Genomic DNA, 17,768 nt, shown 5'->3' with positions numbered 1-17,768 from the left:
ACCTAGCAACTCAGTCATTCTTTGGTTACCTAGCAACAACCTGCTGAGTAACTGGCAGCAGTTTCAGGTTTTGCTTCTGTGCCACATAATGGCTTAAAAATAACAACAACAAAAAAGAAACTGTGGTCACGCCACCAGTTTGGCAGTATTAAAAAAAATAAATAAATAGATAAAACAAAAAGCTAATCAATAATTGTCAATAACAGTAATTATTATGACATCATCGTATTAGTTGCATTTTAATTTAGGGAATCCAACCAATGGGAGCTTTATACGAATGTGTGCTTCAAGACATGATTTCTACAACACTTATCAGTGTTTTAATATATATTAAAACATTTTATTTGATCTATTTTGGAGCTAGCTTAAACCACACAGTAAAACTCACTCGTTTTCCTTCAGCTTTATGTGGAAGTTTACACAAAGTGATGAATTCAGATGAAAAGAGTTTGCAGCTCACATTCCGGCGGCAGCTAATGCTGGACCTCTAGTGGAGTCATGTCAGGTGAGCCTGCTGGCAAGAGCCCAGGATATAAAGCTGTACGTTACAAAAGATGGAGCCCACCGCTGAGCTGGAACCACGGGAGTGACAGTTTCATGATGTAATTCAGAAATACCCAGAATGAATATCCAGTGAAACCACAATATTACACAATGTTACATTCAGTCAGAAACCAATACGGTAAAGCGTTTAATTCACTAATAATACACGGGACTTCTCAAGTTATTTTAGCAAAAAGCAGAGTAACAAGGAAAACATTTGCATAATTTTGTGGCAGTTTTTCTCAGCATTTCAGTCAGGGTTACCAGAAGCTTCTGCAAGTGCTGCTGAGAACTTGTAGTCATTTATGAACTGGACCTGTCATCATCTTTACGTATTACTAAGTGAAAGAGAAGAGAAATCACCCATCAACGTCCACAATAAGCCTCTATTAGCTTCTGCTTGTGCAGAAAAAAACAAAAACAAAACATAGTTGTCGTATGCACAGGTAAAACGTTGGTGCCAAAACCAACAAGAGGAAGACACTGCAGGGAGCTTTTTTTTTTTTTTTGTAGTGTGTCCACATGTGAGAGTTCAGTGGCCCTCTGCAGTCGGAGATTTGGTCGGACTCTGATCTTGAGGTTTATTTAAGCTGAATTCCGTGGGCTCATCAGGACCGGGTTACAAAAATCCTCCTATAGAACTAGAAAGAATGTGCAGCGCATACAGTTCTGCATAAGGCACAAAGGCATGTCTTTGGAGGTGGGGGCAGGCATCAAAAGACAGGCAGAGGAGGGATTTCTTTTTAGAGGCTGGGGGCAAAGAATGTATTTTGGAGCTCCCACTCAATGCCAAGGCGAGACAGGGGGAGGCGTACAGTTTTGTAGTAATGGGAGTACTTACAGGGGGGGGTGAACGTTCGGATCTTTAAAACTCCGCTGTAAACAGAACTTTCTCTTGCTGTGCTTCTTATCTCACCCAGATGGGAAACAACTCATTTGATACAGTTCTTTGCAAAAGTATTCACACCTCTTTAACTTTATTGGGATTTTGTAATGGGTAATTAGAAAGTGTAAAGAAAATGCTTTCAATTATTGGTGTGGATATGTATTCATCCATCGTCTATACCAGGGGCAGGCTGACGACTGATATCCTCTCCCTCCAGTAAAATATGGTGGAGGCAGCATCATGCTCGGGGGATATTTTTCTTTGAGGATGGATGGAGATAATCATAAGAAAATCCTTGATGAAAACCTGCTAATAGCTTCACCTTCCAGCAAGACAGCAATCTTAATCTTACAGCAACAATTAAATGGTTTAGCTACAAACATATTGATGTGTAAAACTGGCTGAGACCTAATCAAAAATCTGTGGTGATACTTGAAACCTAAACGTGTTCTTTTTTAATCTGACGGAGCTTCAACCATTTTGCAGAGAAGCATGAGGACAAATTTCAGTCTCTAAATTTACCAAGCTGGTAAAAATACCTCAAAAGATTTGTAGTTGTGATTGCAATAAAAGCTGCTTCAAGGTTTTGAGACAAACATTTTAGATTTTAATTTACATTAATATTGTACAAACCAAGTGTGAAACTTTGTGTTGGTCTATCAAACAAGATCTCAATAAAAGACAATACCATATTCAAGGTGCTGTTCTTGTTTCAAATCCTTTTTTCTTTTTTTTTTGTTAATTATCTTTTCATATTTGGCATGAGACTACATTATATAACTTTAAAAAACAATAGTTATTCTCAGGAAGAACATTTATTAGAGCAGGAGTCAGAATGTAGATGTACCTAAATTAATCATGTAGATGTATGCATTAGCATATTATATATTTCTATACAAATTTGACTCTGAAGAACAGAAAAATCCCAGAGGATGCACCAAAAAGTTGGATTTCCAACTTGGAAAGTCAGAAATGCCTCATCTGCTCCTCTAAAATGTGGTTAGAAATTGGAGATTTCACCTCTTACACTTTTGTCTGTCCCTTTGTCATACAATTACTCCAAAACATACTTAGCAACTTCTGTTAGTAAACGTGTTGCTGGAGGGATTGAATGCATTAAAACAGATCAATATGTACTTGCAGCTTCTCCTCGTTTCAAGATGCAGCATTCAGCTCCTTCAGACTAGCCAGCAGCAATTAGCAGACACCAAGTGGATCTACGTCTGCTCAGTTCATTATAGGAGCAACTTCTGAGTGAAACTCTGGTAAAAACGTTGTTAAAGGGTTAATGGGGGAACGTTGTTGTGATGACTTTCTGAAGGCAGAGTTTCAAAAAGAGCAAGAGCTTCTTAAAGAGACAGAGGCCCAATTCGAAGGCATTAAATTAGGAAGCAAAATTTCTTTTAAGTTGTGTTTGACATATGCAGTATTTTTATAACGGCTGGAAGTAATGTGCTATCACATGCTACTATATGTCTTGAAAATACTGGCCCTTTAAAAGGTAAGGAAACACCAACATTTTCAGAATGAATTATCTACAAGTTTAAGTGCAATAAAAGAGCTTAGAGCAGATACAAAACAACAAATCACACTGTGTTAATGCTTACAGTAAACATTAACACTGTGGCATCTTGGCTATAAAACCCTGGACATAAACCTCAATTGTACGGTTTGATTAGCACAAGTTTTAACCGCTAACAGAATAAAAATGTGCATCTCTTGCGAATGTTCACGCGTTTGCCAGTTCCTAGACGGCTAAGCCATCTCCATGACCTTCTTGATCCAGTCTACGTACACAGACACGCGGATGAAAATGTTGGGCTGCCCCGGGTGTCCGCAGCGCCTCATGGGGATGATCACGCCCTCCAGCACCCAGCAGTCGGCGTTCTGACACGCCAGAGGGCCGCCATAGTCTTTCTGCAGACACACAGCAACAACACTCCGGAGTCATTATTTGTCTCTGTTATGACTGAGTGTCACTGCCGAGGTGGGAAACATCTTGCAGTCACATCTTGCCAGTTCACTTACATTGGCCATATGGTGGATGTGTTTGATTTATAGGAACTTATAAATAGCTGTATGTTCTCTCCTCAAAGCAGGATAAATCAACAGGGTTTTTTCTGTATGAGGGGATTTAATCTACAGCAGTTCACATGCTTTACTTGTCAAAGGAACAGTTTCATATTTAGTTTTCACATTTAGTCACTTTTTATGAAAGATTTGGAAAGCATTATTTATTAGCTTTTAATTTCTGGAGTGACATTTCTATTAGTGCTTCTTTTCTGTTATATCATTGTTTTGGGCTATTGGAGACTTTAGTAAGAATAAAAGAAAATGCTAAGAGTTTAGGTTGTCTTGTGGGCTTGGCAGTGGGCAAAGTCCAATGTTCTGAGTTATATATGCTGGTGTGTAGTAAACATAAGGTTTATTTCCTCTCCCTGTCATCCCAATAAACCAGAGATCTAAAACAGAGTTTAAGTATTTGGCTTTTTGGGCCCTTCATAGTGACTCCTAACCCAACAAAAAAAAAAAAAGCAAAAACAATTGTGCTTTTAACACTGCTTCTAAATAGAGAAGGTAATTTAAAACACAAGTGTATTTTAAATGTAATTTTTGCGCAGAATTTCCACAACACATTGACAATAACGATGCAAGAAATATTAGAAAAGGAATGGCTATTTAATTAAACCACAAAATAAAAATTTTCTAGCACCTAGAAAATCAACCTCACGATCTCCATGATGCTGTTTGTTCACTAAAGTTTTCTAACAAAGTTGTGAATTCTTCATCTGCTTACTAAGTAGACAACCTCTGAAGTCAGTTGGTGGCACTGGATTTCATTTAGGGGCATCAAAGTGCCACGGGGTTGGATTACAAATGCATGAAATACGTTTTATAATTTTCACTTGTGGTTAAAGTTGAAAACTTTGTTGTATTTTCTTTTCAATGAATCACTCTGCTGGTTTATCACATTAAACCATAAAAAAGTGCATTGAAGCTTTGAAGAGATAAAGTGAGAATACTTTCGCAAGACACTGCATACCTCTAGGCTACACAAGGGGTCAGCTTAATGCTTGCATGATAGTCAAAAAGTGTGTTTATTGTATTTATAATGTCCATTATTTCTGTAAACGTAAAGAAAACTGCATGAACTAAGAAGAAGGCAGCCATCGACATGTTCACTGCAGACACCTACCTCACAGGCACCAACTCCAGCCTGAAAAGAGTTTGTGCACATCTCATTTTCTCGAACGCGACCTCTGAAGTATCTGTTGCATTCAGTGTTGCTGATAACCGGCACGTGTGCAACATTGAGGACAGTCTCATCTCCTGTACCTGAAGAAACAGCGACAAAAAAACTACAGCAAGCAGTACGCTCAGAAAAGGCGTGGAGATTTCGCCCTCTCTCTCATTTGCATGCAACGTTACTTCAACCTCAAGTTTTTAATCTTTTGCAGGAAGTGCATCCGTAGCCTCCCGACTCCAGAGTCTCTCTTACCTCTTGTCTCACCCCATCCGGCTATTTCACACTTTGTGTGCTCGGGCACTATGTAGCGCTCAGGAGGGAGGCAAATCTGAGAGACGCGCTCGTTGAACTGGGCCGGACTTGAGACAGACAGAACGCACAGTCAAAGGAGAAACTTTGGTAGCTATTATGTGCAAGTGGTTGTGTGTGAGGGTGTGTCCTGATGCACGATTATACACACTACTCCAGCTGTAGCATGACCAGCTGAGACTCAGAGGGTCCACACACAATCTTGGTGAGAGGAATGGTTTGCATGCCAGGCTCTCCTTCCTGCGGGTCACGGAAAAGAGTTCCCATCATGGCGGAGTACCCAGGAAGGTCCACATAGCTGTCAAAAAATAAAAAATAAACATGAAGACAAGCATAAAAAAGGCTGCTGCTTATGTATTTAAAATAAAACGATAAGATTATGTCATGTATTTTTGTTTTAAATCTTTTCTGTAAATACCTAAAGGGTCGTAATTTAACCCAAGGTTATCATAAATCTCATACAGGCCGGTGCTTGTATATAAATGCAACAAATAAATAGTTATATTTTTATGGAAAAAAAAATCCTGTGTTACAATACACTACCACAATAAAAGATTATTTTATTTTATTTTTTGCAACTACCAATCTTCGTTTGAAGATTGGTAGTTGGTAGTTCTCGATGCTAACAAATGCATCGAGAAAAGGACGCCATTTTTAAACCAAACTGATGTAAAATGTTAGATCTTCTTTTCATTTTCTGTGTTTTCAAAGTTAATAATCTGACAAGAACTTAAAAAAAACAAACAAAAAGCAGTTGTAGTTTGAAACTATTACAATTTATAAACCAAAAGTAAAGGTTGGTGTACCACACTCACTGACTAAAAAAAGGGTTTTTCTACCTGATATTTATTTATATGTTAACTAATAAATTAGCCATTGTACATTGGCATTATTGCTTCAATTGAGCTATGTTCACTGTTATTATATTGTCGATTTTTACATTAAATACATATAAATTAGCTTGCTATCCCAGCTCCACGTTTGACGTGTAAAATCTTCCTAAATGAACTACCAGGAGGAGAAGCACTGCTTTGTGCTGATCACCCATCTGGGATTCACCAGAGATCCTCCACAGAAGTGGTTTCCTTTCCTGCACACAAAGAGGTCAGAGGTTATTCACAGCGCAACAGAGACTGTTTTGATAGTTCATCACCAAACGCCGTCAGCTGTCAGCCTGACCTGTCTCTGAGGCTCACAGTCCACGGCGAGTTCCCAGGGATTCCATTCACGATACGCAACCTGGTCGGCTGGGGACGGTCGTCTCTCTTCCCGCACTCGCTGAACTCCACCGTCTCTGTGTTCACAAAAAGACAACAATGTGACCGCGCAAGAAAACCACAGCGTCTTCTGAGCAGCTTTTAGTCCATGTTAATTTGCAAACTAACCTACTGTTTCTGTCAGTGGCAATTTCTCTCCAGCTGTTTGAAAGCAACAGAAAACAAAACAAAGGCATTAAAGTAATAAAAAAAGAGGACTGGATAAATGGTTTTCTTGAACTAGTTTAAACTTAACACACAAAAAGCAGAGGTAAGTACCACACTGTTTAATGGCGCAGTAGTCAAACTCAGTTTTGGGGTCAGTGGTGTAGCACCAGGGCCCGTGTTGGTCCCCGTCTGGGTTACGACAATAGTTCTCCGTCAGGTTGGCGTCCGGGTGCGTCCGTGGGTTTATCCTAAAAAAAAAATTTTAATCGCACAAATCTAAATATATTAGTCAGTAATGTGCTTTGCTTTGTAGGAGGAGGTTGTCTGTTACTGCGGATTGTTTGTGTAAATGCCCCAAAGTATCACCACACCTGGTCTGATGAGGTGTGTTCACGTTCCATTTCTGACAGGTGATGCCTTTGCGAGTTTTGCGGACGACGCCTCTGTAGTTTTTCCCATTTTCATTGTAGCAGTCTGGGAAGATAAAAAGATTATTGTCTTAAGTAGAGCTGGACGATATGGCTGAACGACTTATCACAATACAGGCGTCTCGATACAAAACTTATCACGATACCGGCGTCTCATATTAATCGATATTGATCATTATTGATTTGTTTTTTTTTTTGTTTTAAATATCTGAAATACTGTGAAACTGGTGGCATGACCTTTCAAGTTTTATTTATAGCTTTCACTCCATGCAATTGTTTATTATTTTTAAGCAGTAATGAATGACACCTTAACCTGCTACAAAAGTTACTCAACAGACTGTTGCTAAGTAACCAAAGAACGAATGAGTTGCCAGGCAACCAAACAGCACAGTGAGTTAGTTGATTCCATCAACCTTGCTTAGACCTTGCTGTGAGAGATGGAGCATTTAAAGACTTTCATTAACCTGTATCAGACGTATTGTCTGTTGATATTGATCACGTGTCTATTGCTGTATATATTGTTATTGATTTATTTAGCCCTAGTTATAAGTGAAATAAAACTGTCACGGAAGCGGAGGAGTGCATTGAGACCTTCACTGGATTTATTCTCAGATCATTTCTGAATCGAGGCGACGTACCCTCGGCCTCTATGTCGTCAGCGCAGCGTTTGATCTGCAGGCAGAGAACAGTCCTCATCTCTGGCACCGACGTGAAACACCAGGGAGCCTCAGAACCGTCTGGGTTACGGCAGTAGTTCTCCTCTAGACCCCTAGACGAGACGTAACCAAGAGTCAGTTTAGCACACAAATGATCCTGCTAATTTAGAGAATTAGACAGCCCACCAAATTTGCACAGTACCTGGCAAAAAGTGTTTTCACATCTTAAATATTTTCACATTTTTCCTGTTACAGTCACAGTCTGCTATATTTTATTGGGATTTTATTCATAAAGTAGTACAGAATAGTGAAATAAAAAGACAGCTGGCAAAAATAAAAATAAAAATTGTGCTTGTATTTTGATCTTTTTCTTATGGTTCAACATGTCTTGCTACATTTAGTTCATCATTATTGCCTATCTAATCCTTCTATTCTTCTGTTCTTTCTCTTGAATGTTGGTATTTATATCCATTTTGGTTTTAGATCTTTTCAGTCCATTTCAGCCATTTCTTTGTTTTATCATCCATTTTCCCTAAACCTACCTGTTTGTGTTTTAATCCTAAAGCTAATGATGCACTTCCACCCGAACACACCATGTTCACAGCAAAACACAGTGATGGCAGCATCGTGTTGTGGAAAGAATAGTTAATGGGAAGATTAAAAACTTGTTGTTAAAGGTGGTAAAAGTAAACGATGTAACATTTCCCTTCAATGATCCACTACTTTGTGTCGATCGATCACGAAGAATCCCAATAAAGGATATTGGGAGTTTGTGTTTGATACGCAAGCTAAACCAGTGTGATCGCTTTTACAAGACACTATACCTGGAGAACATTTAGTAAATGAAATTAAGTAAATCGTTGCTGAACAAAAAGTCTCAAGAAAACTTAAAACACGTCACTCTGCGGCCAACCAGTTTCACTCTGGAAATGCTAATAACCTGCCAGCAAGTGTTAGCAGAGAAATAAGACTGCAAGTTATTCCCTGCAGCTGCACTTGCACTAATTATCCTAATATACCGCCCCTTCCATTAAAATGAACGCAGTGCTTACTTGCACTCATAGATGTTTGGGATGAAGGGATGCCGATGAGGAACCTGGACGTCCCACCGCTGACAGGCGATGCCCGACGCCGTCTCGTTGACTTTGCCCCGATAGTCTTCGCCTCGGCCTCTGAAGCAGTTGGTGGTGAAGCTGGAGCGCTGCCTCTTCTCCACAAGGACTTCAGCTAAAATCAGGGAGAAGTGTTTTGAAGAAAAATTTGCTTTCGCATGCACATATATGAAGAAGGACAGATGCTATCATCAGAAGACACCTAATTTATTTAGCTGCAGCATTTTAAAGGGGAAGTATTTTGTATTTTCCATGGAACGTAATTACATTTTTATAGCACAATCAAGTAACTATGTTACCTTTAGTTGTTATAAACATGCAATATACACCAAATAGAACTTAAAATGAATTTAACTTTGTAATTTAACACCTTGAAAATGGGTCTCTGTCTCTTTAAGAAATCCCTGCTCTTTTTGAAACTCCGCCTTCAGGAAGTAATCACAATATGACTCCTCTAGCAAACACTTTTACTAGCGTTTCACTGAGAAGTAACTCCTATAACGAGCTCAGCTGATTGTCTACCAGGCGTTTGCTAATTGCTCCTGGCTAGTCTGAAGGAGCTGAGAGGGGGAGGGCTGCTCTGTGAGTAAGTTCAGTAGCTTGGAAACTGCAGCTCTCAGGATGAATGTTGAAGGTGGATCTATGTCCATTCAAGCATTTTGCATAGCTGAATGGTTACCATGGAGATTAAAGGATTTCTCAAACATGCATGAAAGAATCGAGTATTAAAACATGACGTAAAGCTCAAAAAAGTTGGCTTTACACAAAACTCAAGTCATATTTTAGACATGTCGCTGCATAATTCAGCCTTTAGACTTGGTGAAACACAGTGAATTAACACCCAGCTGGCAGTGTGGCCCATGTCTTTGTGAATCGCATCTTTCTGTTGCGGTTCTCATAGTTCATCTCAACTGAAGCTTTTGAATGTTCTTTCCTTTGCAATACTCTCAAGTCCACATTTATATCCATGTTTTCTGCATATCTTTTGCCACATTTTTCCTTCCACTCAACTTTCTGTTATATGCTCAATCACAGCCAACTTTTTCAGTGATTATTCAGTGATTAAAGAAGACAGCAGTCTCCCTAACGAATGGATAGCTTACATTTCTGTTTAAAAGATGCAATTGTGTTGGTCTAGCTATAAATCATATTAATCCAGATTAGCAGAAAAAAAAAACATTCTACGTTACTATGTTGCTATGAAAACAGTTACTTTCCTACCATGGACTTTCTTTGTTGAAACTTTTAAACATTTATTAAAACATAGCCAGCGTTTCTGAATAGATTTAAAAGGACAAAAAAAAAGTCAATAAAAGGGACTCAAGAAAGCATACAATGCAATTAAATAATGTAAAATAAAGTATTAGTGGCGTGTAGTGTTTTCATCAATTATCTCACCACAAGATGGCGCTCTTTTCAAGCTTTTGTTGCGCCATTGATCTGTTTTATCGCCAGATAAGTTTGTGCTGTTATTGACACGTTACACAACTCATGCTGAATGTTGTTGAAAACATTGAACTGCTGCTTAAAAACAATTACATAAAAATAATCCTTCACATTAAATTCTATTAGTTTTTTATCGATCAGTCAAAACAAATCAGCAGAAAAATAATAACAAATAAGAAACCAAGCAAATAAAAACTAATTTAATCCTTAACAAGTTGCATGAGCAACAAAACAGCTTTAGGGAGTTTGCTTCAATTAACCCTCACTGAACCGAAAAACGTCTGAGAGTCAAACTTAAAATCTTGGACAAACATCTGTTTGGTTCTGCTGAACCCGACACACCGGTACCAACCCTGAAATGGGTCAGATTTAAGAAGCTAATGTGCCAGACAATAACAAGGTGATTTAATTACTGCAAATTAATAACACAACCAGTCCCATGGTGTTTTTCAGGAATCAGTTTTTTTTCTTTCCACACTAAAGCAAATAAATAAATGAAAACAGTAAACTAAACTATGTAATAAGACAAACTATTGCAACTAAATCTACAGTCTATAATTATTAGAATAAAAAATGTTATCCACAATGTTTACATTTAGCATTCAGTGACATAAATCTGTACATCCAGCTTTAAACGTGGAAAACATGGACAAGTTTAGGATTTTTGTGCAGAAAAATGAATATTTTCTTACTGCATTTGCTGATGTCGCAGCTCTCTCTCTCTGTTTCCGGGTCGGTGGTGTAACACCACGGCACCGGAGAGGCGTCCGGGTTACGGCAGTAATTATCATCTAAGCTCTTGTCAGGGTACCTGAAATAGAAACACATTGCATTAAAACATAATAAAAGATTAAAGCCAAATATTAAACAGTGTTGATTAAACTGCCACAACAATTATTTGCACCTCTTGTAAAGATATATTTTAACTTACTGTTGTTTCTACACTTGGGTCTGTGGTCAGCCTTGTTTTTCCACAAGATTTAATAATTTTTCTGACTGAATATATTGGTCAGTTGCTTTCTCTACATTTATGTGGTTTACTTTAGAAGACATGTTGTTTTGTGTTTTCCATTTCAAACAATGTCTACAGAAAAATAGGTTTCAATTTTGCATCCTACAAAGACAGAAATGCCTGGATACATTTTTGAAGGAAGTAAAAGTTCCTCAACACTGAACATGAAACAGTAGCAGGTAGATAATTTAAAATTTGTCCAGCTTCATTTATCCTGAAAAAAGTAAATTATTTGAGGTACCAAAATGTGCAGCTAATTTAAAACAAGGTTATTTCATAATCCCCCCGTGTCTATGCTAATAAAAATTTTACTTTACTTTAAATTTCTACCCTGAGGTGCATTTCTTAACCACTCAAACACAATCGAGTGTAAAACTAAACGAAACTTAAAACTTTAAAGATCATTACTTCGTCTGCTGTGCGTGTATTTTGCTCAGTGACATCACAAGAGGCACAGGAATCAAAGGTTCAGCAAGCATAGTGTTAACTAACACTATGCGAATTTGACAGACTCTGATCCATTCAAGTTGCGCATGAAGGGGTTCAACCATAAATGAACCAAAGTTTTACTCTGATGACTCCTGCGCCTTGGAAGATACTGCCACTGATGACAAAGTAAAAGCTAGAGCTGAAGCTGAAGTAGTTTTTTAAACTACAGTTGGTACTATTCTGATTCTGAAAACACTCTATTCTACATATATCACCTTAAACAGCTACGTTATTTCCCTTTACAGTAGAACTGCAGGTAGTCTGAACTCATATTCCCAGAGCAACTTCTCTGTTGCTCTTAGGCTGAGACATTTTTATTTATTATCTCCTCTAGTTTGATTGGAATTATCCATCGGCTAATAAAGACACAATAACGGCTGAATATCTTCCATAATGAAATTTGTCCTTTTCACAAACTGCTTCTATGTTTTTTTTTATTATTATTATTATATTGGACGATCTTATTGAAATCCAAGATAAATTTTCTCCTAGAGCACAACTACTTTGCTACTGCTATAAGGTAAATAGAAATGGAGAAATTTGATTGAAAACATGCAGAAAAAGGGAGGAAAGACATTTCTGCAGAGGATTTCAAATAAGTTGCCTTATATCTTTGTGATGTCATCCCAGGATATTGCACATGGAAGCTTAAATTGATTGTTTATCCTGATTGAAAAATTTAAAACTGAATACCCGGAAAAATAGCAAAACCACAACACATGTCCCTGTCGGTGACCAGCAGCATCTAAAGAATAGCAATGCATTGCAGCAAAGAAGCCAATCAGTTTGGTAAGCTCACTAAAAGCAGAGCAGCCATGCATGAACATGTACTTTTCAGGCTGGTAGATGTGTTGATGAGGGAATTGCTGATCCCATCTCTGGCACTCTTTGCCGCTCTCAGTGTGATCCACCTGCCCTCGGTAGTCTTCTCCGTTGCAGGTGATGCACACCTCTGCAAAAAGTCAGACATTTTTATACAAGCAATGAGAAAAACTCAAAAATAAGCAAACCATCAGTTGTTGCTAATAGAGTTAAACTTTTTTAAAAATCTGTTATAATCTATTTGTGAGACAAAGTAAGAAGAACAGGAATTGATTCATATTTCTGTCAATGATCTGTTTTTTTAGGCAAATGTTTTTACAAAGATGCTGAAACTCAGCCAGAAAACTGCAGCCATGTTTTCCATGCATATGATGTTTCAACAAATCAAAAGCTCTAAGCAGCGATATTTTTAGTTTCTCTTCCCATTGAAGTCGTACATATAACAATCTGCTTTGCAAAAAGATGATTTTCACAAAAAATATCTTTTGTGAAAATGAGTGAGAACCTGAATTTTTCTGTCAACGACTTTTTGTTTGTTTGTTTGTTTGTTTGTTTGTTTGTTTGTTTGTTTGTTTGTTTGTTTGTTTGTTTGTTTGTTTGTTTGTTTGTTTGTTTGTTTGTTTGTTTGTTTCAGGCAGATATCTTTACAAAGATGCTAAAACTTGCATTCAACAAAACTTCAGCTACTGTATGTTTTCTGTACAATATTTCAACAAACCAGAAGCCAATACGTAAATCAGTATATAATTTGTTGCTAATAGAGGAATAGTTTTTTTTTTTTTTTTTATTTGTGAATATAATCTTCTTTTTATGAAACAAAGTGAAAAAACAAACAAACCCCGAATTGTTTAACTCGGGCATCCTTTTTTTTTTTTTTTTTTTTTTTTTTAAGAAAAATGTCTTTACAAACACGCTAAAACTTGCACTAAAAGCTGCACCCATATTTTCTGTACAACATTTCAACTACGCGTTCTTCAGTTTTCCATCCTGTCAAATATGGGGTTCCATTCGTGTCAAAAATAAGTAGAAGCTATTTGTGTAGATGTCGTTGGTCTATGTCGTTGCTATGTGTCTTTCGTAGAGGTGGTTGGTCTATGTTGCATGTAGATGATGCATATGTAGATGTTGCATATGCGTTCGCTGCATATGTGGTTCATGTCAAAGTCGTACCGTCTTTGCACTGTGGGATGTTGCAGCTTTCGTAGCGCCGCTCCGGGTCGGTGGTGTAGCACCACGGGCCGATCCGATCCCCATCCGGGTTCCTGCAGTAGTTCAGCTCCAGACCGTTGGTGGGCGAAGGAGTCCATCTGAGACAAACAGGGTGACGGATTGACCCACATAATGTGTGGGTGGTGACATTCACTTTACATGCTCACGGCGGCTGGATAAACACAGGACTGAGAGAGAAAAGCCGCAGCGCTCTGAAGAGTCACTGCGATGTTTGTTTTAGTAAAATCGACAGAGATCTGGACGTTTCATCTGGAGTTGCACAATTTGGGTTTCCCATGAGGTTGGCACACAGTTGGGCGAAAACAACTATTCAAATGTAATCAGACCATCTTTATTTATTACATCTGTTTCTTTTTGCATAATTTTGATGTGTGTTTTGCATGTTTATGAAGAAAACCGGGACCAGATTGCTTCTGAACAGCTTTCTTTCTCTCTCTCTTTTTGACGTTAACATTGGTTAGACTGGAAACTGAAGGCAAAAACAAAACGGATAATCCAACTAAAAAAAAAATTAGTTAATAAGTTACAAGTAATTAAATCAAGTTTAACCGAGTAAATATATTAAGTGTAAGTTGTCATGTTAAACAAATGTAAATAATTAAGTAAATATTTTATATCAAGATTTTAGTTGTTCATATTTTGTTTTTGCAGTGCATTCTATGGAAATCATTCAGATTTACTATCAAGTTTTGATATTTTTCTGTAAAACAACTGATTTATGTACACTTATTTGTTAATAAATATTACAAACAGAAACAAGAATTAGATACTCTTAAGTATTTTTTTATTTATTTTGTTAGTTTGAAGTTAATATTTTTCTATTTCCTTCACTGATTTAATTTTAAGCAATCAAAGCAAAAACCGGATCTTCCAAAAATAGCCAGAGAGTAGACTATCCTCACTTTATCTGTGTTTATATTTTTTTAATGTTTGAAAAAAAGTTATTTTTTTGTTAAATAAATATAAGATAGGGATATATAAGGAATACAACTTGACATTTCTCAGTAAAGAACTGACTATATGATGATTTGTCATTTTTTAAATTATTTGTTCGTCACATTGGAGTTTAAATGTATTTTAAAATTGAATTGAATTCAAAATTAATTTATTAATTATTTATCAAGATAACCTCAATCACAATTAATAACAATAATAATTAAAATAATAGTAACACCTCTAATTTTAATAATAAAAATAATGAATAATTAAGTTGGTCAAGTTTAAAAATAACTGAAAACAGACATCCTGAATGTGGGGATAATAAATCAGATCATCTCATCTTTTGCAGAAGTTTTTTTTAATTATTATTATCTAAATCATCTTTTGGCAATAAAACCTTTAAAAAAAATTTCTTTTCTTTTTTTTCTCATTTTTATGCAAATATCAGTTTTGGCAAAAGGAAGAAAGTGAATATTCTTGGTATTTTTAAATAAATCATTTGCAAAATCAAATTGACAGAAGTAAATATTAGAGATAAACTCTTAATAAGTGATATCTTTAAAAACCCCTCTATATGACGCATGTTTATGATACTTGCTGACTTGTACAGGAAAAACAAATCACCTGTGATCGTGAGGAAACTTTGACCACCACTGCTGGCAGGTGAGTCCACTTTTAGTGGTGAAAACTTTCCCCCGGTAGTCTTCCCCTTTACCTACAATGCACTTCCTTACATAAACTGCAAAAACAAACCAAAACAGTTGTTTAAAAAAAAAAAAAAAACAATTCCTGCGAAGCTGATTTTCACCAGTCACCTCTTCACCTTTCTTCTCGTAAAGATCACAGTTGACGTTTCTCTTTACTTCTGCGTTGCTTCCGTCGGCAACCCAGGGCAGATGTTTACAGGTGCCAACCGGACGAATCTCGTAGTTGAAAGCTCTGGAGATGAGAAATGTTTTTCAGTGTTTTTTTACAACCAGATAAATTACTAGTTATGCATGTTTGGAGAGGGAAACTGTGAGCGATGTTATCGGGTGTGGGAGATTCAGTGTCTAGCTGCAGAGCAGGGAGGAAATGTGTGCAAATAAAACACTTTTTTGTCACAAACAAAGCTACAAAAACAGTAACTTTGAGGACAAAAGTATATCTTACAGACTGTTTCCCTATTTAGGAGCTTTGGCAACTGCTCAAACTTCCAACTCTGACAGATATGGATGAGGGGTTTAATGCTGAATTTGCATCATGATTCATCACGATGTAACATGAGGGGCGGGGGGGCGGGGGGGGGAGTGTACGTGGATAGAGTTTTTCCTCTCTTTGGGCAGCAATTAAGATGTTTAAAGTGACAGCAGGAGATAAAATTAGCCTGGAAGAGGACAGCGCTTAGTGTAGGCTGATGGCAAGACACGTTCTGCACATGCAGGCTATGTTGGCGCTTGTTTTCTGCTCACTTTTAGAAAATCGAACTAGAAAATGCTGCAGAAATCCAGAATATTTATGTTTAAAGTGAGCATAAAAAGAGATTGGAGAAATTTTACTTAAAAAGGTTCAAATTATTATTTTGTTTTGAAAAATTTCAGTGCAACTAACAAACAGGGATATGTTTACACAAATGAATCTAATTTATGAGCTTTATAAAGGTTTAGTTGGGCAGAAAAGTGTGCTTTACATCTCTGTTGACTTCATTGATATCTGAAAGCAAACCTCTGGTTTTAATATGAATACTACTGAATATATTGACCCTTGCAAAGGTTTTCAACCACATTAAACTTGTTTTATATTCGGTAACAACAACTACTAACTCTGATGTGTTTTATTGGGGATATCAGAAAGCACTGGTTGTGTTTTTCATGTTATATCTGAAAAGATACCAAAAAAGAAATGCTGTATATCTACCAGACTGAATTTTATGCCCATTTTTCTTTTCAAAACAGCACAACTGTAACTAAAATGAAAGGAAAGAGTCTGTAAACATAATGTTTACATTTTTGTAAAGTATTGTCAAGTGGTTTTATGTTTAGACTTTGACTAGGCCATTCAACTACAACTTTGTAGATCTGGTTTTATATTTAAGTAACAAAAAAACCCAAGTAAACAAATAAAAACTAAATCAAGCCCAGTGTTAGTCTCTTGCAGCCTCTAACAAGCTTTACTTTACATACATTTCCTGTAGTTAACCATATTCCCAAAGAAAACAATTCCCACAGCATGATGCAGCCGCTACCGCACTGAAGACAAGGGATGGTGTGTATTCAGAGAAATGCGAAGCGATTCTTGTCTGCAGACGGTGCGGTTTCACCTGCAGTCCTGAGATTGTGAGCAGCGGCTTGCACACTCCTCCAAGTTCAAACCCGGCAACATCTGCATCCGAGCCGCGTTCCAGGCGGTGGGAACGAGCTCCCTGCCCTCGGAGCGCTGGTAGTCGTTGAGAGAGCTGCGGAGCGCTGTTCATGCACAGCAGAACCCCAGAGATAATGCACATGTGAACGTGTTGATGCTGACAGAAACGGTCAGCAGCAGATCAGTGGCACCATCAGGAACGTTTGGACATGACCCTGCACACATGCAACCTTTGGACCAAGACTCTCCTGCTGCTGTTTTGTGTATTGTGACAAAGGAGAGCTTCAGATAGCTGCATGTTTGCACTTAGCTGCTGAAACACACCTAATACTTTTGTCATTTTTTTTGTCATGTACCCAAAACAAATCAATCTTCTAACTATTTACTGGGAATTATCGATTACTTTTTCTGATTTCAATTTTTTAAATCATATTTTCTGTCTGCGATACAACTTAATTTCAGCGTAAATCTGGTAAAGTGTCTCTATAAGTATATAAATGAAACATTTAAAGGTCTTAACTTAGTATAAATTTGGGGAAAACCCAGGATCTTACCAGTAGTCAATCCAGTAGTCAGGAGAATACAGAGCAGAAACGGCTTCATTGTTTGCTTTTGAGGATGATAGCACTCTTTTGAATGATCAACTCTGATTTAATTACAATGAGGTGAGTCTGAATTTTGCACTTCTGACTACAAGCCCACCTCAAATAATTTTAAAAACAATAAAAACCCTTAAAGGTTCAATAAATCGTCAAAAATCTTCACAGAAAGTCAGAAAGCAGAAATCCAACAGCCCAGCGCAGAGCACTAAGCCGCTAACCAAACAGTAGCCTTAATCCCCCAAACAGCTAATCAATAAGCTTATTAATCATTAATAAGCAGTGA

General features: G+C 37.3%; 1 protein-coding gene across 1 annotated transcript; it reads right to left on the bottom strand.

Moving 5' to 3' along the window:
- Positions 1 to 2,003: 2,003 nt before the first annotated feature.
- mst1 (macrophage stimulating 1) lies at positions 2,004 to 17,703 on the bottom strand. The gene is made up of 18 exons (XM_008408676.3): positions 17,438 to 17,703; positions 16,843 to 16,987; positions 15,367 to 15,482; positions 15,168 to 15,282; positions 13,545 to 13,681; positions 12,384 to 12,504; positions 10,744 to 10,862; positions 8,546 to 8,720; positions 7,476 to 7,606; positions 6,781 to 6,883; positions 6,521 to 6,657; positions 6,371 to 6,403; positions 6,165 to 6,279; positions 5,998 to 6,075; positions 5,137 to 5,283; positions 4,929 to 5,035; positions 4,626 to 4,765; positions 2,004 to 3,346 (listed from the first exon to the last, which is right to left on the bottom strand). The coding sequence occupies exons 1-18, from the start codon at positions 17,484 to 17,486 to the stop codon at positions 3,185 to 3,187; spliced, it is 2,130 nt and encodes a 709-aa protein (XP_008406898.1). The 5' UTR covers positions 17,487 to 17,703; the 3' UTR covers positions 2,004 to 3,184.
- Between the last annotated feature and the right edge of the window lie 65 nt (positions 17,704 to 17,768).

The sequence above is a fragment of the Poecilia reticulata genome, chromosome 5 (assembly GCF_904066995.2).
Source record: "Poecilia reticulata chromosome 5, P_reticulata-male-v2, whole genome shotgun sequence".
Taxonomy (NCBI): domain Eukaryota; kingdom Metazoa; phylum Chordata; class Actinopteri; order Cyprinodontiformes; family Poeciliidae; genus Poecilia; species Poecilia reticulata.
Note: the sequence above shows the minus strand (reverse complement) of the source record. Positions and strands in the feature narration are given on the sequence as shown.

Excerpts from the sequence above, each read along its gene's own strand:
- mst1 (XM_008408676.3), bottom strand. The coding sequence starts at position 17,486 with ATGAAGCCGTTTCTGCTCTGTATTCTCCTGACTACTGGATTGACTACT. Across the intron at positions 5,284-5,997 it reads AAGCAGTGCTTCTCCTCCTG|CTATGTGGACCTTCCTGGGT; the intron begins GTAGTTCATTTA and ends ATTTTTTGACAG. Across the intron at positions 3,347-4,625 it reads CTGGAGTTGGTGCCTGTGAG|AAAGACTATGGCGGCCCTCT; the intron begins GTAGGTGTCTGC and ends GTGTGTCTGCAG.